Genomic DNA, 21,439 nt, shown 5'->3' with positions numbered 1-21,439 from the left:
TGCAGTTCAGAAGTTCTGAAGTTAATTCAACGAGATATCCAACGGGAACTTTGTTTGCAGACATTTGTTTTCGAAAATCTCACAACAATTCGCTCAAAACCCGATTCTCTCGACCCAATGCTGAAAGAATTTCCATATCTTCTTTGGCGTCCAGTTGATTTGCATTTAATACTGTATTCCGCTTCATTCACAAGAATAAGTCACCATCTTGCTAGCCCCAGCCCCATTTCTCAGCCCTTCTCATCCATTAAGAATAAGTACATGGAGTCGTTCGTATCCGTATGTGTGCGGTTCCTCTTCTTTCCTCATTCCTTTACATTACCAACCAAGCATTCGCAGCTCCATACAGCTGCCGTGTACGACCATGCAAACGATGGTCATAAAAGTTGTGAATGGGATTGCATTTATTTATTCCATATACGGCCACCCCTGGCTACCAAAAATATTCTGATCTTAGCAGCTGAGGCTACTGCTACAATATTATCATCATCATCATCATCGTCTGCTCATCGCTCGGTGCAAAAGCGCAACCCGACGAGCCAGTGTAATGAATTCTAATCTTGCACCAGCGTTCCTTTGCAAAAATGGCAACCCGTTTTGGGGGCGTTTCGGGATGGTGTATTTCTGGGTTTGTTGTTTGTTGTGGTTTTTTGTCCTTTTCGTACTGTTTTCTTACGGCTTTTGGCCTTCCGTGCTTTGGCCTTCTCGAAATGTATGCTGATCTCATAAATTGGATCTGCCAAAACACTGAGTGACTCAGCGGTATGTGTATGCTAAACTGGTGGATATGAATTTCAACAAGGGAATGTTTTATTTCAAACTCATTTAACTTCAAACTACAAACTCATCCTCATATTGAATAGCTGGGGAGTGTTTTGCTTCTTGCTGTAGAACGTTGGGTCATTAGGTTAGGGTGCATTCTTCCGGAATAGGACAACCAGAATCTGATTTAAAGCTCTCCTCTCATTTCACAAACTTTAGTACAGTTGTCATTCAGAAAATTTAAAGAACCAATGCTGCAACCTTTACGAAACAAGCTTAAAATACGACCTACTTTTTTCCTGTTCGGAAAGCGATCTTTGAAAGGCAATTCCACAACCAACGGAAATCATAAAATTTTATCCCAAAAAAAGGAAAATCCCGAAAAATTTGTCACCTCGTTTAGCTATCCAGAATCCTGCCGCCCAGAAAGGGGGTAACCTTTGATAGGCAAATCTTTCAATTCATTAGCATACAAATGTCGTTGATAATGTTACTTGTTCCGTTGCTGGAAGCCGAAGGTCAGTGGGCTATTTCCGCTTTCCCCTCCCAGCAGAATAATAACATAAAAGCAATGATATCACCACTATCGACCCATCTTGCTTCCAGTAAAGGAACACACAGGAAGCCAGTTTACGGGCATACCTTTTTAATGCTATAAATAACCCAACTTTCTACGAAACCAATGAAATATCCTTGATTCTGGATCACGAAAAAAATTGACAAAGCTAAAAGGCTTCCTCAAGAAACGCGAAACGAAATGTGAAAGGATAAAAAAAAATTAGGATTGGTTTGAAAAGTTCACCCTTGCTCATCCTCAACTCTAGAACACGCGTAGGCAAGGGATGTAAATTTTGGTAAAGTTTTTTACGCACCTTGTACAGGATTCGAAAAATCCCTTCGTTCGGGCTGACCAAAGACGGCCACTGAACTGGTGTGGGACAGCTTATCACTTACCGGCGAGCTACCGCAGCCCGTGTCCCAAGCTTTCGAAATTCTGAATCGGATGAAAATCCCAGATCGAAAGTGGAAGATTAGCTATCCGACCAAAACCGGAAGCTGGTGGAAACTGTGGGCAATGGGAAACTTTTACCAGAAGATAGCAGGTAAATCGGTTGAGTTCGATTCGTTCCGTTTTAAAATTTTCGCAGAACGGCTCGATCGTTTTCATTGGCACCGGCGGCCGCAAGCAGCCGAACCGAGTGGTAAGACTTTTGATCATCCAGGATTCCAAAGTTCTTCCATCGATTGGTCAGGCGTTCGTGTCAGTGAACGAAGTAAGGCATTAGGGATGGTTATAATTGATGGATTTTAAACTTCACTTTCTTCGACGCTAAGGGTTCGGGTTTAGAAATGGTTGTAAAGAAAATATATCTTCCAATCGGGATTTTTTGACAAAAGTTCGTGAGAAGATTCCTCAAGTGAAGCTTTTGCAATGCGTAAAGAGAAACTGCCCAAAAAGAGCTTTCCGAATGAATTATTCGGCATTCGAAAAAACCTATTTTAGGAACCTTTATCCTACCACCTGGATGATTTGCCTTAAGTAAGCATAGGAAAACGATGAGGCGCATCTATGACTGCGATAAAAATATGAGCAGGGAGGTCAGCGGTCAGTGATTTCCTTGAATTCTTCAACTGTGCTAGAAATCTTCTTTTGCTGCTGTTAAAATTACTTGACAGCGCTTCCGATTTACAGCACCTGCAGTAATATGCCTTAGGCTCTATGTTTTTAGCCAGTTGTTTACCGTGTACTGGTGAGCTTTATTCATCCTCTGTTTGCTTAATTTAATGGATAATCAATCTTCTTCCGATCGGGTTGAGAAAATATAATTTGTATGCTAGTACATAAACTCACCGCATTTAACGCTGGGCGGGACGTTGAAGCCCAAAGCTCTCGGAGCAAAAACCTACTTCCTGATAAATGTGCCCACTGCTTGCGCCATACCCACCCAAGATAAACATCCTTTGCCCACAGCACACGCATACACATCAACAAAGAAGGACAAGTGACGCCTTCTCGGAAGGAACAGGCGAGGGAGAGAAAGAGTCCAAGGGAGAGGATTTGTTTTTCCAGCTGCAACAATATTGAGACGGAACAGCTTACGGTAAGAAGTTTCACCCTTAAAAAAAGCAAGATGCTGATGAGCGTCTCTTTAACTGCCCTGTGCACAGTCAACAAATCGATCGAGATAGAAGCGTCTTTGCCACGGACCAGCACTAGGCGGCCTTCAATACCTCAACCTTTAGTGTCTCGAGCGACGTCTTCGGTCACTCTTCACTACTATCTCAATTTTCCCATCGATACTGGGGGCGGGCGTAACTGATGGGCAGCAATCCATTCCCGAAAACCAAAACCCGCCATGCCTTTGATGACTTCAGTACACTCGACGGGAAGTGTGCGTTGACCTCAAAATCAACATTGTTGATCCAGTCGGCTGGAAAAGATAAATTGGGAACGCAGCAGCAGCACCAGCACCAGCGACACAAAGGCCAATAAACTAGTCCGCTCACCCGTCCTACAGCGGTGTCGCGTTGCGACATCTCATTGGTGAAGTGTTTTGTGTACACAGAGCCACACACACACACACACACACCAACACTTTGTGCGTCTTTCCGTTTTTGCGTTGACACCAATTCTTAAGACTTGATTGTCTTTTCGCTCTCCCAATGAAACGACTGACCAGTCACAGGACGTCATAAGGGGCGAAGTGATTAGATGTCGTGTGCAATTAATACCGATGAATCTCATTCTTCTCCCTAGGGAGACGACTTGTGTGTCCACTTGTTTACCCGTGTGTGTGTGTGTTTGTATGTGTCAATAAAGGGAGGTCAGATGGATGCGTATGACCATTCGTAAGTATCTGATAAGGATACACTATATGAGACGGTGTGACAAAGTGGAACAAAATATGCCCGGACATTGGATACATGGCAGGCTGGTTGACTTTCGCTTAGGGAAGATTTATTGTGCGGGTGTGTCACAAAGATTCACGCTTAAGCTCGACCATTCGGGAGATAAATGTAATTTCTTTGGCGAAAAAGAAGATTCATGCTTAGACAAGCGTTTCTGTTTATGGGGCTTTGCAATTAATAACTGTTGGGCTAATTTTTCCGTTTACCAGGCACGATCCGTCATGCTATTACAGACCGTTTTGTAGAGTTTTGTAGTAGTTTAAAGATTACGAAGATTTTAGTAAGAGTAAAATTATAAATAAGTGTAGAACATTGATTTGTTCAGTATACGCTGGGTATGTCGCCAGACTAAAACCCCTGAAAGTATGCAATCAAGGTTGTACTTGTCTTTTAAACTTTAAAAAAATACCTTAGTTTAAGCTATGCCCCTAACCAAACCAAATTGCAAACCATAACCATGAAATAACTAATTCCATTTCGTTTACCAGTTCGATTTTTCATTATTCTTATCGCCGAGATGTATGCAATTTGCATCGGTCCCTTATGCGACTAGATTAGGACTCAAGACGAATTATTCTACGAAAATTCTCTATTTTACACTGTGTAAAGTTAATTATTCACTTGGCTTCAAAATGTTTTTCTTCCTTAAGACCCTTCAACCATCGAAGCTATTGTTCTATTTGCATGCATTCATATTAAAGCACTAAAAAATCATTTTATATACTTATTACAATACTCCTTCCACTGTGATCCATATAACATTTGTGTGATAATAATACAAGCAAAAGCTAGGCGCTTAAAAATCACCCACTGTACGCAATACGCCAAACAGGTAGCAGCTGCCAGACAAACCTCCACCAAGACGATCAGAACAGCTCATTAAAACTTATTTCATACCATACACTCGTGAAGCGCCTTGGGCAGGTAGGAAACATCACACCCGTAATAGGGTACAGCTAATACATGATTTATCTATCACACATGTTGAACGAGCAAAACACACATCCACTCTGAGAGGCACAGTACCGGGTGGTCTTAGCCGTAAGCCTTCACCATTTCACCACGAGAAAGGACACATGTTCTCGCACACATTTTCATTTGCGCAACCCCCACTCAGCACCCGAAAGCACCCGGAGGGCGATACGAGCACTCACAACTATCCGAAAACCATTTAATTATTCCAATTATGAAAACTCGCTACGCTGCTGCTACCTTTCGCTCGCAAGCACACCGCCAACTCTGGTGCAAACGTGCCTTTGGGGTTTTGGGGTGTTGCTTTATGGTGAAGCAAAAGAGAGCAACTTTTGCAGGAGCCGAGACTGAAAACAAAACGACGAATCGACCGGAACGACCCCTTTCTGGCTGAAGGAAGCAGCAGAACCACTTTCCGAGAAGGATCGAGATCTTTTCGAGCGTAAAAGATGGGTTATGTCGTTTTTTTTTCTTTTCTACTCAGAAAAACGGGTTGCTTTTGATGAGCTAGGACGAAGATGAGTGTTGCAGCGGAGGTTCATAACGTGTACGGGGGTTTCAATCGAGCACACCTTAACACTCGGGCAAGCGTCTCTAGCTACCAGCAGCACAATTACATTTGATCCAATTAACATCTAATCTAAACGTCTTGCAATATCGCTAACCTGCAGACGAAAGCGAAACACACACACACACACACACACACTCTCCTTCTCTCACTCGCTTAGCTGATTTGCACCAAGCGTTGCGCCATATGACGGAGAAATGTTATTAATTAATCAGCTGTTAGACTGTAATCTAAACGCTTTGCTATTACATTACCCCATCAACGCTTATTTCCAGCCGGCGCTGTTGTCAGTCGGTAGCTCGAAAATAGAACGCACTGTCTTTGACGATTTGGAGCAAGAAAGCACCAAGGCAGATGTAACTCGAGCCCATCATTTACCGACTAGCACCATCAAGCGCTGTCGTGCAGGATGGTTGGGAAATCATTACACTACCATCCGTCAGTTCATCACGTTCACGTCACTGTCGGATGTGGCGAAGCGTGAAGCCAACACTCGGCAGGAAGAAAATTTTCGGCTGCCCGTGCCGCTTAGAGACGGTTGGGCGGCTTTTCGATTGGTGAACGTAAAAGTTCTTTCGCCCGGTAGCTTTTTTCCTTCGCTGCCGGAACTGCCGAATGCTTTCGGGTGGAAAACGATGAATAGGGTTTCTGGGTGCTTTTGACAACCAAACGCAATTCGTTTACGCATGATCGAAAATGACACCGCCGGCAAAGATGCTAATAGGTGTTTCCGGTTCGCATCGTGTAGCGTAGGGTAACTTTTTCCCCGCTTAAATTCTGTTACCCAATGCTTTGCGGCCATACATTCACATGACTGGAAGTGGAGACGTGGAATATTGATCAAATTTCGAATTGGTGAAGAAAAGAGTATACTTAATGTTCTTGCGAACATTGTAATTATTAGCAGAAACATTTCAATAGCATTTAGATCAAACAATTTTTAATGGGAAACATAAAACATATATTTATTGATCGGAAACAATATTTAAAAAGCTATATACTCGTCAAAAATTTCAGTCATGAGAAGTAGTCCCTTTGACCATCTTTACCTGACATTACTGGATATTTAATCCCATCCGGGACGTCTAACAACAAGGTGGGATTGCCTGTTCTTGCTACGATTAATATCAACTCACTAAAGCTAGCGATAACAGGCCAATTCCTCTTGAGTTTTAGAAGAAATTTTGAAAGGAAAAGTTTAAGCCATTCGCAAATGAAAAATAATGTTTCGTTTTACATTGATCTGTCATTAGGAAAGCTTTCCGACGAAATAAAAATCCAAAAGATCGTAACGAGGTTATAAAATTGCGATGATTTAAATGGAATTGGGCCTAGCTTATTGTGCGCTTGTTTCTTTAGCACAAATTATAAGTGATTGTGTACAATAGAGCTACGTTACACTATGCAGTTCAATGAAGTAGTTCTTTTAGTCCGATTATTCTATTATTAGTATAATGACATGTGACAAAACATTCTCTTCAAATTTAAAACAGTCAACACATGCCAATGCTGTCGACAATGCGGCGCAAGCAATTATACTTACAATAAATACAGTAAAAATTATCTTCGAAGACTAATAATGTCAGTGCCATATTGTCAACAATGCATGTGATAACTAATTAACAGGGTATTTCCTCCCTGGTTTTTGCCTTTACCCAGGTGTCCAAACAAAAACTAATAAATTACTGAAATTTTTCCGTCTATTTGAATACCTATTTCACCAGAAAATAATTAAATTTTCACAGCCATTTCTTGGGGCTCTGAAAGATTCCATGTTATGTTTAAGTGTGTGTGTGTGTTTTGTTTAAAGTCATTATTAACTGTGATTTGTAGTTGCTTTCTTCAAACAAGAAGCATTTGACAAATTATTTAAGTTAAATTTGAATGCTATATAATATTTAAATAACATCAAATATACAAAAAAAGGAAAATAATCATCATATAGCTATTCCAGGAATAACACAAAAATCGAATAATTATGTTCAGATGTCAAGAAACAACGCTTCCTAGAAATGAAACATTTGCCATTGTAATTTCAAACCAGGAATCGTGATTGAACCCTTTTGTTTCATTTTTACTGCTAAAGGTAAGACCAGCTATGGTTATGAACCAAGTTCTGTTCTACTCTGTACATATTACATAGCATCCGCTTGCTTCCAGGTATTGAGATTCGAATGCAAACGAATATAATATTTTTCTCACAATTTCATCTAACAATCCATCCCGCATCGAAATCGGTAGGTAAAAGATCCAAGAAAAGCATTGTTGCATTTCTGCGTATTACTTTCGTAACCAAATTTTTCCGTAACATATCACATGTTCCAGCATGCTTGAAATGTTTAAGAATTCTTAGAAAACTAGTATACGCTTTTTAAAATGAGTAGTAATTTCCATTAAAAAGATTTAGACACCCAAAAGGACAAAATATGTTTGAAGACGGTCAGACGCGCTTCATTTTCATGGCACGAAAGCACGAAACATACGTCTCAATCTGTTGTCTACCGTGATGTGCAATCAATTTTACCGTACATCGATTCTGTTGCTTCATCCTGCGTGTCTCTTTTACTTGCCAACATAGTGTCCCTGTGCTCCTCGAATAACGCATTCGAGGCTGCCCGTTTCGTTACATCGGCTGTGCTTTGTAGCTGGGCCGGGCTAGCGTACGGAACGGAACCGCTGATCGAGCAATCATTCGCTGTTCTGCATTTTCATTGCCGTGCTCCTTCCAAACGTGATGGCGATGAATGGCGCTGTATTACGAGTACAAATCGGTAATGCAAGCGTTCAAGCATGAAATGAATGCCGGAGCAAATCGATTCAGTTACGTGTGAAAGCGCACCACCACCATCCATTAGCTGCTCACTGGAGGCGGTGAATTGTTCGAAATAGCATTGCGATTAGCTTGTGAAGGATGGATAGTATTTGCACGAGTGAATATAACATGTTCAGCGAACGACGAAAAAAAAATACTCAAACACCCATGCACGGTGTGTATTTGCATGAAATCATCATTCAAAACAGTGCAAGAAAATGTGGCGTCAGAAATTGATTAGAATTTCTGTTCCAAATTACATTTTCTGCTCAAGAAATCACACCGAACGGAATGATGCCCAAAGTATGTTGGCAAAGAATTTTCTAAACCTTGACGAATGTGCACGAAATTGAGCGATGTAGGCAAAGTTCGGGAATGGGGCACATGCAAACGTACACCAGCGTTATGCTCCCATAGCCATTACGCTAATGGAGTTCTGGCGCAGAATTTTTAGAAACAATTTGCAGCCACACATTCTCACACCTTGCCTCGCTCGTGCCCTTGTTTTCCCCTTACCACCCAAACAAGGGGTTTGGCAAAATATTGCAATTCCATCCCATCCCTTAAGCACACTGGTGAGGTTATCGTGTCAATTACTGTCGTTCGTTGGTAGAATGAGCGGTTTTCGTGTACCGGGAAATGGATTTTTTTTTCTTCATTCTTTCTACCGCTCCAACATCTCACACGGAAGGATAGGACAAGTTTTACATTCCGTAAGGGATATTTTCATCCTCTTTTTTCTTTCTTACACCTTGCTTCAAAATTCATGACCCCCCATCCGTGCCCTGGACGAGAAGCAGTAACAGCAAAACCTTTTGCGGAATGTCATCTGCATAAGATAATGTGCGGACCGCTCCATAACCCTCTTCAAATGACACGTAAAGTTGAAGGTGTGCAGGTGAAGACCGGTGGAAATGGAGACCATTTTCGGGAACAGTTTCCCTACCATCCCGCTGCATGGAAAGTGTCCTCTTAATGGGATTTGTCGCACACATTCGAGAGTTCATCTAAAAAAAAATAGCAGAGAAAATTGTCAAGCTGACCGGAAAAGGCTGACGGAAGAGATTTTTAGCTTGCCACCATTTACATGTAGGCAAGTGTGTATGTGTGTAATTTGTGTTAAAGGGAAAAACTTTCTCAGCACAATTTTAAAATCATTCCTCCATAAAGCGCTTTCGCCATATTTCGCCATCAAAGCTACGCCACCACCCCACCACTGGATACAGTTGATTCCATCTCACCGATGGCACACCATCACACATAAGCTATTTCTTTCTCGTTCCTGCTCACTCTTTCAAGTTGACCCGACCGACTTTCTGGGTGGGACAGTTTTCCAAAAAAAAAAAAAGTAAGGAAAAACCGAAGTAACTGTCTGCCTAACCATTCCCGATGCCTAACGCGCCTAAAGTTAGGCAACGCGCAAACGACAGTCCTGACCCATTTTACACATGTTCATTACATACTATCAAAATTCCACAATCTGCATCTTCCATCGGACAGCCTTCATCGTACGGGCTCGTCTGTGCGGTATTTTTCCAGCACGAGGTACAGAATTGGGAAAGTTTTTCCAACCTCCATGCCTCTTTCCGGCGATACGCCCTGTTACAACTACTACCTCTTCCGGTGCAACGGCAGCCCGATACGGTAGGTTTACTGCTTTTTTCTACCGAGAGCAGAACCTCACTACATTATGATGCCTCGTCGCGCACGTAATCCGGAATCGGAAATGTTTGCAATGGCCAAGTGCCATGTGCTCTCCGGTGGGATGGGCGGGAAGGAAGGCACGGAACAATAACAGGCCAAGGTTTGAGCGTCAACTTTTCCCTACTGTTTGTGTGCACACTTTTCACGCTGCAACTTGGCCCGGTTCCTTTCCAGATCGCACGAGTAAATGGTAAAGAAAACACAGTGCCCATTCCCTTTAAACCTACCGGAATGATGGCTGTACGATGTGTAATAGAGTTCTTCATCGGGGTGTGGGTTGGTGCCTTATTCTGCGCTTCCTTTTGTAGGACTTGTTCGATCGACACGGTTTGATGTTAATTTTTCCATCCGATCTTTTTCGAGTACCGAATGTGTATAGGTGAAACTCGTAAGCCCAACAAAAGCTAGTTTGGTTTGAAGTTTTTCCACATTTTCTTTACCACCTGTGCTCTCGGTTTGTGTGTTGCCCCTTCATTTCCCATCGTGCGTAGAGGATGAGCCCGTACATTCGGAGTCAAGTGTGACACGAGCACAGACAAAGCGCCCAGAGCAAGAATGGAATCGTACAGGGCGCGTTGGGTGTGTTGGGCAACGGGTTTGTTTCTGTTTGTATTTTTCCGTTCATGGGAACGGAGGAAAGCCCACTCGTTCTGTCGTATGTGCGTGTTGTTGCGGGAGGTGTTTGAGTTTTGTTGTCAGTTGTTAGCCAAGCATTCGGGCCTGATTGCCCACAAAAGCCCGTCTGTGGTCTGGAGCGGAGGACGACAGAACACAAACTTTATCTTTTACAGCTGGTGCACATGTGCAATGAAGGGAGAGGAAGAGAAAGCAACAAACAGTCCAAGGGGAGACATTCTTCCGAGTCATGTTTTTGGATTGTGGAGCTACGTAACAATACCATTACCGAGTAGGGTGGTGGTCCTTGTCTCGTTAGACAGATGCCCAGACATGCGGCGAAGGGCAAAGTAATCTTAAATTGTGGTTTACTGTATTTGTAAAGCCAATCTTGTTTTGATGGGTGTCATTGTTAAAGAAAGGAAAGATTTGTTATGAATAAAGGCAGTATGGGAAACACAGGTTTCATTCGTAAATATTTAATAAAATAATAAAATGTGCACAAAACAACCAAAAATGACTCATCATTCTAATGAATTAACGCTTTGATTCCCAGCTATTTTATTTATTATTTATTTCTTTAGGGACGACCCAGCTGTATTGCTACATAACTAAAACGACAATACACTCAAAAAATTTCTCTTCTTCTGCTTGGCTTAATGTCCTTCTAGGCCACGACAGCCGTCGAATGGGTTACTAGACTTGGCGCTATCACATAGATGGTAAGACAGTTCTCAGTCAGTTGGTAAGTAAATTGCAAAGTTACGGGGAATCTTGCACCTTTAAGGTCTGTGTAAAATTGCCTTTTGATAAGAATAAAACAAGTTTTCAGGGGAAAACTCCGTTAATTTCTTACTAGCAGCTTAACGATTTTCTGTAAAAATCTATGAAAGACAAATCCCCACACAAGCAGGGCAAAAATTTGTAAGATATAATTTCATAATGTGTACTTTATTCATGTTTAGCTGCTAATGCTGCTAAAGCTCATCTGTAAAACGAACCTCAGTGCAAACTTAACTTAAGTTGGAATGAGATCTATAAATAAATTTTGTGCAATTTTGCACTGCCATTTTGAAATGTAATTTACAGGCTTTCTTTTCCTCCAGCTGTCAATTGCCTGAAGTGTAAAGAAGTAGTTTCCATGAACATCTAAAATGGCAACATTTGAACAGAATAAGGTGTTTTGCTGGGAGATCTACTTCGGTACTGCTGTATGGACGAATCGGCTATCAAAAGTCATCGTATATTAGTGGAAGTTTATGATAAACACGCTCTATCAGAAAGATCTTGTCAAAAGTGCTCCACATTGACGTAACTCAGTCAGCCATTTGTCAGCGTTTAAAAACTATGAAAATGATCAGTAAGATAGCTCATTGGGTGCCGTACGAACTGTAGCCAAGCGACCATCGACACCCAGGCCGAATATTCAAGAAAAACTGGACCTTATGTGGCAGCACCGATTAAAAAGTATTTAAAAACGCTGAAATGTCCCAACCTATCTGTCGTACATCCCAGAAAAGGTGCCTTCTGATAATTATCTTTTCCGATCATTACAACATGGCCTAGCAGAGCAGGACTTTTCCAATTTTGATGGAGTGAAAAAATGGATCGATTACTTCATAGCGTCCAAAGGAGACTCTTCTTTCACGAAAGGAATCCTAAATTTGCCAAAAAGATGGGATAAAGTAATAATCAACGACAGAAACTACTTTAAAAATCGAAAAAGTGAGCATATCGTCATCGTAAAGGATTCGATTTAGGAATTGTTATATTTTTGTAACATTTACCAAAATCCGGCATTACTTATATAAACTAAATCTAATTAAAACTATCTCTTTTGCAACTAAACGTTGTGAAGAGGGTCAGTTTATTTTATCATATTATTTTCTAGCGTTCAATTCAGCGCCTAAAGTGTGCGCAATATGATGATCGTATTATCTCTCCCGAACGATAATCTCGGATTAAAAAATATCCATCGCATACTGCACTTGACTAACACTTCAATATCCACTCTCAATTACAAAACCCCATCAGTAATCCATCGAATGCAATAATACGCTCTATTTTCTTTTTTTGTATGAAAGAACTTAAACAGCCACAAAATGAAAATCAACCCAAAAACACACAGTTTAATGAACCAATCCGATAATGGCGCTCTCAATCATCACAATTCGTCCATCCACTTCAGGAGACTTTCAGCTTCCCACTAATCAATTTCAACTGCAAAACGAACCGAGCTTAACGCAACGTGACCATCTCATCGACGATGGGGGATTTTCAGCAAAGGTAGCAAGAAAAACAAATGAACCAACAAAACGGGGAAAAAACAATAAAAAGATTCGAAAATCTGACCGGCTTTATTAAACGGAAACTTTTACTTTTCAATCAACCCTGCCTCACGGGCACCTCCCAGTCCGTGAATTTATTAAACACTTTTTCCTCCTGCCCACCGCCACCATCCATGCTTCTTGCCCTTTACACCGAACTGCTCAAGCGGTTTCCTGGAACTGAGGTGGCTTTCGAAAAGTTGCCACCAATTTGGCAATGGAAATCGCGAACCCGAGAGGTAACAAGTTGTGCTTCATAGGAATGAGCGAGAATAACAACAACAAAAAAAAAAACAAGCAGCCACACCAGCACACGCATTCACGCAGCAAAGCTTCACAGAAATGTTAGAAAATAGCCCGAAGACAACCAGGCAGGCGGGCGGGCGTTCGTGAAAGGAGGAAAAAGACGACCAACAGCACACACAAAAAAATCACTTTGTCCCTTTCTGAACTTCGAACGCGCTTTTCCCGAAGTACGCCCCGGAACAGAAAACCGAAATGTAATTAATTTATCCAATAAGTCTTCCGCAGCTCAATGAAAGTCAACCTAGCGCGAGCGAGGTAGCACCGAAACCGTAATGCCCGGTACGAAAGAAAATCGAGGAAGGCAATGAGCAGGTGCTGGAGGGAAAATTTTAATGAGCTGGAACTGCTTCTCCGTCCAACCGTGGTAGCAGCGTCCACCCTAATCATGCCAACGGTGCGAAGCGGTGAGTGTTTGGTGAGAGGCTGGAGGAGAACGGTGCCTCTTGTCACTTTTACCGGTGAACGGAACACAACTTGTCACTTACGGGGGGGGGGGCCCGATTGCCAGCAAACCTTCATGCAAAACGGAAAACTGGAAAATAATGAACCCTGGTGACGTTTAAATTGTTTATCCTAAACTAATTAAGCTCGGACTCGGGACCGAAAATCGTCCGTGGGCTCGTCCTGGAGGATCGTACCTTAAAGATTTTGCGATTCGATTTTGATCGGTTCGATGCTGGATAAGGACAAACGAAGTTTCAGGCAGCCTAGGATACGAAAATCGAGGAAAATCGATAAAACATCGCTAGCTTGAGATAGTTCTTAAGCGATTGCGCACCAACAATTAACTACCACAACCGGAACCGTGAGACGGAGACTGAACTTTGCTTCCCGCCAAGCGTTCAAAAGCGGAGGAAATTAGTTTGAACAAGATCAATTGAACTTTGGAGGATTGGATGGAGGAGGGAAATTTTGGGATGATAATTTTCCAGGAATATTGCTGGCCGATAACCGACCTAATTGACAACCGCTTAATAGCGTCTTCACGAACAACAAATCTGTTGCTGACAAGCCCGGCTGACGTGTCGATCTACTTACCTTTCCTTCGATGGCGCCCATTGCTCTGTAGGTGATGATTATCCAGAAAGTATCCATCCAGCGAGTTAAACAGTGTGAGCAAGTACACCAGCACCAGCTTTTCGAGCCACATTTTCCCACCACATTCAACACCACAGCACCGGGCGATGGTGCGGTGATGGTGGCGCAGATCGTTACGCTGGCAACAACCAGACAGCACTAGGCCGCTTTCGGCACAGTAAACCCGAGTTGTTGGAATCAAATCGAAACAAATTCACCACTGATCAACACTTTGGAACGCACGTTAACATCCGGTTTTACTTTAATTGGGTCGGTTAGCGCTTTGGAACGCGATTTTACACTTTTTTTTTCAACTTTTTGCTGTGCGTTTCCGTTATTTTTTTCCACTTAATAAAACACTAGTGTACCGGGTATGGCTTCCTCAGGGGAAAACGGCTTCCAAGCAGAAGTAACCAAAAATTAAACACATTTTCACTGAATCACCTGTCATTTTGTGATTTTCGCACGAAGTGCCTCATATTTAACTCTGAAGTTTAATGGATTTCTTCACAATCGATAATTTGTTATTCAGTGCTAAAAGGAGTTTTATTGAATATTTTGGAATTAAAAAAAAATTTAAATAAAAATATTTAGCGAACATCAGATTCATTTAAGAACATTTAAGAAGGGAATCGATTACTCATCACGTTTGATGTAGGCAATTTGCAACAGCAATGAACCGTGGCACTACTGTATTTAATTTTAAAGTCCTGGAAATATGTGAAGTATGTATATTTTAAGTTCGATTTCGTCGTATCAATACTGTCATTCGACTTCACCCAGCAAATCCCATAGCAATCTTTGTATCCAAAATCTTTTGTATTCAAAATCTTTGAATGCTCGTGCGGCCAGATTTTGTACGATTAAGCTAAATTTTGCTAAACCAGATTGAAATACTGCTATCGAAAACTTTCACGGCTATAAAGCTGTTAGCTAGATTTTACCACAAAGACGTCTTTTATATCCGTTTACTAAAATGTTGGTAACTGTCAAATTGATTTTTCATAATTCAATCGTATTAGCGTCTCTTTTCTTTTTCGACTTTCCATTAGAAGCCTGAAAATATGTAGTAAATTTTATACAAAAAAAAAACAACCACCCGTTGAGTGACTTTTAGACCTCTCGTAGTTACGGACTGCGAAATATCGTTCGATAAAAGAGGAGGTAAACATAAATATTGCATACCTTCAGGTCAACAGAACCAAAGCCTCATGCAAAACCAAGCGCTATTTGTTTGATGTTTTCGAAGGTTTCAACACACATTTTAGATACGTCATTATGCACCAGTGAAACTGGTTTCTAATAACAAATTAACACATAATTACTTCACACGTGTGATAATGAAAATGTATTCAACAATCAATTTCCACACAGCAGAAACAGCTTTCAAGAGCCGTTTTTGAACACCATGGCGCTGACAGGAGCCGGGTGAATTAAATTGCTCCCACATTTAAACAACCCACACAGAGCCAAAATTTTGACGATCTGTACGTCTTTCGGTAGACTTTACCGATAACTCAAACCTTCTTCGCCACTCTTTCACTCCCACCAAAAATTGACTTCCGAACGTTGGAATTCAATTTCTTTCCAAACAATCGGCCAAACCCGGAGCTCAAGCAGAAGGGCGAAGTTTCCCAACCATTCGCGCTAATGGTTTTCGTCTGTAGCGCAAAAAAGTGAAATAGAAATCGAAACTCCTCGTTCAAACCCTCCCTCATTGAAAAAAAGGTAGTCTTTTGAGGTTGTTGGGAAGAAGCACGTGCCCTTTAAAATCCGAACGCTCGAGCTGCGAACAATTCTGCCCGGTTTTACGATTATTGTAACTGAAGCCAAAGCGGGAACAGCTTCTGCGTAGGTTTTCCTGCAGCCGAAGGTTTTCCTACCGAAGCACAGCGCTGAATTCCTTTCATTCGTTGCCCACTGTTCCGGTGCTCGTTCGTTGCCCACCGTTCCACCGTCCGGCACGTGTAGAAACCGGAAGGGAATTATTATTATTCCCATCAAGCGGAAGATCCCGGTTGCCAGTGTCGGTGCAAAATCCGAGATTAAACGTGTTGCCCCCATCGATGAGATCGACCGACGACGTAGGTAAACAACATCGGACCTGAAGTGCTGAAAAAAGGTGGGCTCCTCGTCACCCTCTTCCGGCGCGTCCCGTCTTTTGGGTAACAACCTTTCTACTCCTCACTAACGATAATCCTGTTTCCAATGTGAGGTACGCGAAGGAAGGCAACGGCGATGATCATGATGATGATGATGCCGCTCTGATGGTGATTGTGAAGCGAAAAGCTGATTTCGGAGCGCTCGAAACGATGACATTAAGCTGAAAAGCATTCCGCTTTGGTTCGATCCACAACGGAGAAGAAGAAGAACCATCTTTCAAATGAAGGTTTGCTTCACGTGCGCACACTTCACCTTGCCACATTTTATAAACAGGCACCTACACACACACACGCACAAAGATACATACGAAAACTCACGCAAGACAACCTCACATTCTTAGGACCGCACGCCATTTCGTGTCGGTTACGAAACGACGGTGAGTGAGTTTGTCCCACTACGGATGTGGACAAAAGTATTTAGCATATAAATGCGACGACTAATTTATGATTATTTCACATTCACTCGTCCCATTTGGGAGCGAAGTTTCCTGGCTGCGTTGATTTGTTTTCAGTTCCAAAGAAAGCACACGCACACACACCCACAACTATAGGCTCAGAACCCGCCTTCCCGAAATCAGCCTTTTCATTGGGAAGAATACACTTAAGCCGGATTACAAACTTTGCCATTTGCCACCAACATTTCCGATGTGTATGTGTGCAAGCGTAGAGGACATTGCTTCGTGACCTCATGTTGGCCTAAGAACTTCACGAGAACACGGACAAACGCGTAAGGAGCACATTCTCTGGAACTACAGCACGTCACGTGAGGTCCTCCCGGATAATGTGTCTCGCGAGCAGAGATGAAACACAACGGACGCACTGACCATTCAAGGCAAAACCGGGCCATATTGTGGTAGGTGGAAGTTTTAATCCTTTGGCCACCGTTTCTCGCAAGCTGTCAAAAACTCCACCATGCTGTCAGACTGCACGGTCCGTCTCGGAAACAAACTCCTACCGGAGACTCCAAACGCCGAACCACAAACAACCGATTGCTTAGCTAAGACCTCTCGTGAAGCATCACCAAAATAGATTTTAATCGGATTTTGTCCCGAGAGATCTCGACGAAATGTATCCGCCGGTAGAGATTGAAAACGAACTTCACGAACCCTGTCCGGAGCCAGCGATATGTATCCATGCGTCACAAACTGGAGATTGAAACAGCTGGTCTTGTTTGATTCTTCTTTCGCCCGGAGTGTGCTGCCGAATATTCTCACACTTGCCGCGGCCCTACCCATGGGCGGTGTCTTACGTAAATATTTAAATATGCGGTCTATTCTGTTTTGATCCCGTGTCTCCCACAATTGGCTCTGGAACAACACCAAACAGAACCGGATTGAATGATGGCACCCATTCATATCGACCTCTCGGGTTGTGTTTGTGTGTATGTGTGTCTGTCCCGCTGTGCTTCATTTCAAATGACTTTCCGAGGGCACATCACTGTCAGCGGCAGGCAATAACGAGCCACTGACCTCGTTAGCCTCTTGCACACTCACTCACTCAGACCTTGCGAACGCCAATGCCAAACACACTCGATGGCTGCTGCGGCATCGATTTATCTTCGTTTTCACCTTAATTTATCATAATTTATGTGGAGCTGCACTACCCCTTTTTCCTCCCTCTGTCACTCGGTCGTATCCGATGGGGCTGTGGTGCTGTTGTTTTGTTTTTCTGTTTTGGGTGCACACCTTTCAAATGCTACAACAATCCCACCGAACGGAGGTGGAGACACCTCCCGCGAAGGTGTTATTAGATCATCATCAGCATCATGTGGAGCATCGTGGCTAATATATTACACTGCCATCCAAGCTTTGCTAACTTTCAAGCCTAAACTTCAACGGTAAAGGCTCCTGGTTGTAATCACACATGGTGTCATCCTTTCATACCTTCATACACACTCACACGCGCCTTCGCGCCCGCTTTCCACCAACAGAAGCACCAACAACAACAAAACTCGACACCGACACACGCCTATCAACCGACGGGTTTTGTCACACACTCGGGAAAACGACACACACGCACACAAACACACGCGCGCGCGACATCCAACAGTGTGGCGCGTTTTCGTCGACCGATTGCCACGAGGTATCGCAGTTAACTGAAAAGGGAGCCTGGACCTGATCTCCCTGAACTGCGGCCGTGTTAGCTCGGCATCTCGGTGCGGCGATTTTGCGAACGGAAAATCGAACACGTTCCATCGCCACCGCCAGCCTCGCCGTGCCCGTGCCGAGTCCCGAAAGCTCCATAGCTGCCGAGTTCGGTTCGGTCGGATCGTGGCTCGCTGTTTACGGTTTCGCACACTGCTCGAATCGATGCTTCCGTGCACTGCTCGATTTCGCACCCGTCGAAGGACAACGAATGGTGTGGCGCATGCGCGTTGAACCCGGTCGATGTGTACTGCGGACGGTGTGTAGCTTAGTTAATGAGCTACACTACTGGCCGCGTGCCAAAAACCATCCCGGCGCTCAATCGATCCCAGCAAGAAAGCACACAAACATCGACCAGCGTTCGGTGCGATAGGGTGGTTTGCCGTACGTGAGATGCACGCTTAAGGACGGGTTGGGTTTTTTTCCGTGGGTTTACTTCTTTTTTGTGTTGCTTTCCAATGCTCCAGTCGCTTTTTTTTTTAACGGAGCGTAACTTTTTCTTGAAGATAAGCACACGGAAAAAGAATCCATCCGTCAACGACCTACATGGGTATGGTTGGAAAAAAACCGGTGCAATGCTTTGATGGATGGAGGTGGATGCAATTGATAGGTTCAATCGCCAGGTGGAAATAATTACAATCTATTACGAATCATTGGATAAGATAAACAATCCTTTATCGATGCGGAGGCAGAAGGTATCTAAGTTTAGAACATTCTTGGAAGAGGAAAAACTGGAACACAATAGAGTTGTCCTCGGGAAGTAACTCCAACGCACACAATGTTGCTAGGAAGTGCATCCGGTACCGTGATGGTTCTCCATAATCATTAAAGGAGTGTTGTATTTATGGGGATTTGCCTTGATGCATCCGATACCAGCAAGGCAACCAGGCTGTTATTAAGGACGTTGGTTTATTATTAAGTGTCTTCGATTGGGGCCATGCGAATGCTTGACGCCACATATTTGTATTTCATAAGTAGAAATTCAAGGAATCTGATACTGGTTCTGAAAGGGCTAACAAGCTTGTGGGTATTATAATGATAGAGCTATCGAGATTAGTACCCACAACGGGTGATGTAGAATGTAATGTTAAACCGTTTTACTTAAAAGATAGTTATGGAATTGTAATTTAATGCTTTTAAACATTCCATACTATCTGCTCAATTGTTCAATAGGTCATCAAGAAGCAGTATCTAAGTAGCAGATGAGATTTTACTAAAGAAAGTGGAACATTTTCTTCAAATTTTAAAGTCATTTCTAACGATAATCTAAACACGCACAATTAGCTTACCTAAATAAACAATCAAATGGAAACTTGTTTCGATGGACAAGACACAATCCTTAGCTTCGTCGCACTTCCTGTTTTATTAACCTGATCCTAATAAAAGGCAACAGCTCGACTAGGATACACCCCACTCTATACAACAGCCCGTTCACTATAGCTAGAGTGACGCTGACGACGATAGTTCTTTTTTGTTCTCCCCCACAAGCAAGCGATAAAACGCATCGTGACAGGCGAGGCGAATGGTCGACCAATTTGGTCAGATGTGTGTTTTTTCGTTCGAGTTTTCGAAGGCAATTGTTCCGTACGGGATTGTAATGGTTATCGAGTGGATTTTGATTAGTTTTGAAAAGTGTCGAACAATAGGTCGGGTCACACTATTCGCGTGTGTGTTCGGATGTATGTGAGTGTGTAGTTTTATTGGTTTAGTTGGACTCAGAGTTTCAGTATTCGAGGTACAGCTGGTGAAGGAAGTAATATTCGTTTATAAATGTTCAACTGATCCAATTTTCTATTCCTTTACGAGGGCAAACAACATTTTGAGCATAATAACTGCTAACAAAGGTAGTAAGAGCACTGTAACATAAGATTCATTTATTTTTGTACTGCTTTATAATTCACGTCCAACATCTCTGGGCAGTAGTTGAGCCGTTCCTGAGGAACTAAAAAACTGAGGTATTTAAAAAAAAACATTCTATAATAAAAAATGTAAAGGGATTGCTTATATTTTGGCGTAAGACGTGCTGTCCTCGTGTTAGCGTGTTTTATTTATACAATCTTCTAAATGGATCAAACGTCTAGCTTTTCTTGGGTTAACCTCCATTTTCCTTAGTATTCATCGCATAAAAGTCGTGAAGCTGTTTCAAGGAATTTGAAACAACTTTGCCGCATGCTCAAATAAAATTGTTTTCTTTATAGAACGCATGCAGTGTCTTGGAACATATTCAGAAACCATACGCTTAAAACAAGTCCGCACAATACATGCAGCTTAAAGTAATAGCCGTTCTTACCCTTTAAAATAGGTGACCTGCAGTAAGCTAAATAGAGACGTTAAAACAAAACCCCTTCGACAGCAATTAATAACATCTTACTAATGAACAATATCAAGATTGACCTAACAGCCCTCAAAAAAAACGAAGAGGAACACGAAAACTGAAACTCTTTTATGACCATTTACCGCCACATGCACACTTGTAGTATTTAAAATTCTAACTTCACCCATAAAAAATAAGCCGAATCATGCTTTATTGCACTCAATCTCTAACTGGCCTTTTTTCCCCCTTTTTTAGGTTTCATACCACCTTTCCCTGTCTGATTTTGGATTCGTACCGGAAAAACCTACCATTTCCGTTCGCTTTCCGGTTAAACATCATGTTCGTGATTTTCATCGAAAATGCTTGCTCTCGCTCCACCGGTGCCTACCCAGCCTAGCGTCAAGTTCAATTATTTCGTACGTGTGAAATTGAGCAGTGCTTTTCCGCACCAAACGGTATTTATTAAAATCAACGCAGACGATTTGCTAGAGAAGAAGGGAAGGAGCGAGCTACGTCACTTAACCGTCACGGAACATCGAACGAACAGGAGTTTAAACCGAACGGAACGAGTGTCCTTTGCACCATGTGAGACGGTTTTTTTTTTGTGTTTAGACTGAGTTGCCAGCTAACACGCAATTTTTCATGTTGAAAGGTATTTAGTCGTAAACTGGTAACAAAATCTAATGTCCTTGAGGTTTGTTTATTTTTCTTTTTTTTTCTTTTTCTGTTTTAAATCATCACTCAAGGAAGAAACCTAATGGATGGA

General features: G+C 42.4%; 3 protein-coding genes across 3 annotated transcripts in view; 1 reads left to right on the top strand and 2 right to left on the bottom strand.

Annotated features, from left to right (window-relative positions):
* LOC126560886 (Fc receptor-like protein 5) overlaps positions 1-14,151 on the bottom strand; it is a 48,465-nt gene extending 34,314 nt beyond the window's left edge. The window contains exon 1 of the mRNA XM_050216836.1: positions 14,015-14,151. Within this exon, the coding sequence (XP_050072793.1) occupies positions 14,015-14,126 (112 nt within the window). The 5' untranslated portion in view covers positions 14,127-14,151. The remainder of the gene's footprint in view (positions 1-14,014) is intronic.
* The window catches only part of LOC126563321 (multifunctional methyltransferase subunit TRM112-like protein), a 459,819-nt gene that overhangs the window by 304,798 nt on the left and 133,582 nt on the right, over positions 1-21,439 (top strand). The gene's annotated exons all lie outside the window — the stretch shown is intronic.
* The window catches only part of LOC126561339 (GATOR complex protein Iml1), a 295,116-nt gene that overhangs the window by 154,162 nt on the left and 119,515 nt on the right, over positions 1-21,439 (bottom strand). The gene's annotated exons all lie outside the window — the stretch shown is intronic.

This window comes from Anopheles maculipalpis, chromosome 3RL (genome assembly GCF_943734695.1).
Source record: "Anopheles maculipalpis chromosome 3RL, idAnoMacuDA_375_x, whole genome shotgun sequence".
NCBI lineage: Eukaryota > Metazoa > Arthropoda > Insecta > Diptera > Culicidae > Anopheles > Anopheles maculipalpis.
The sequence above is the reverse complement of the archived record's forward strand: the minus strand, read 5'-3'. Positions and strand labels throughout refer to the sequence as shown.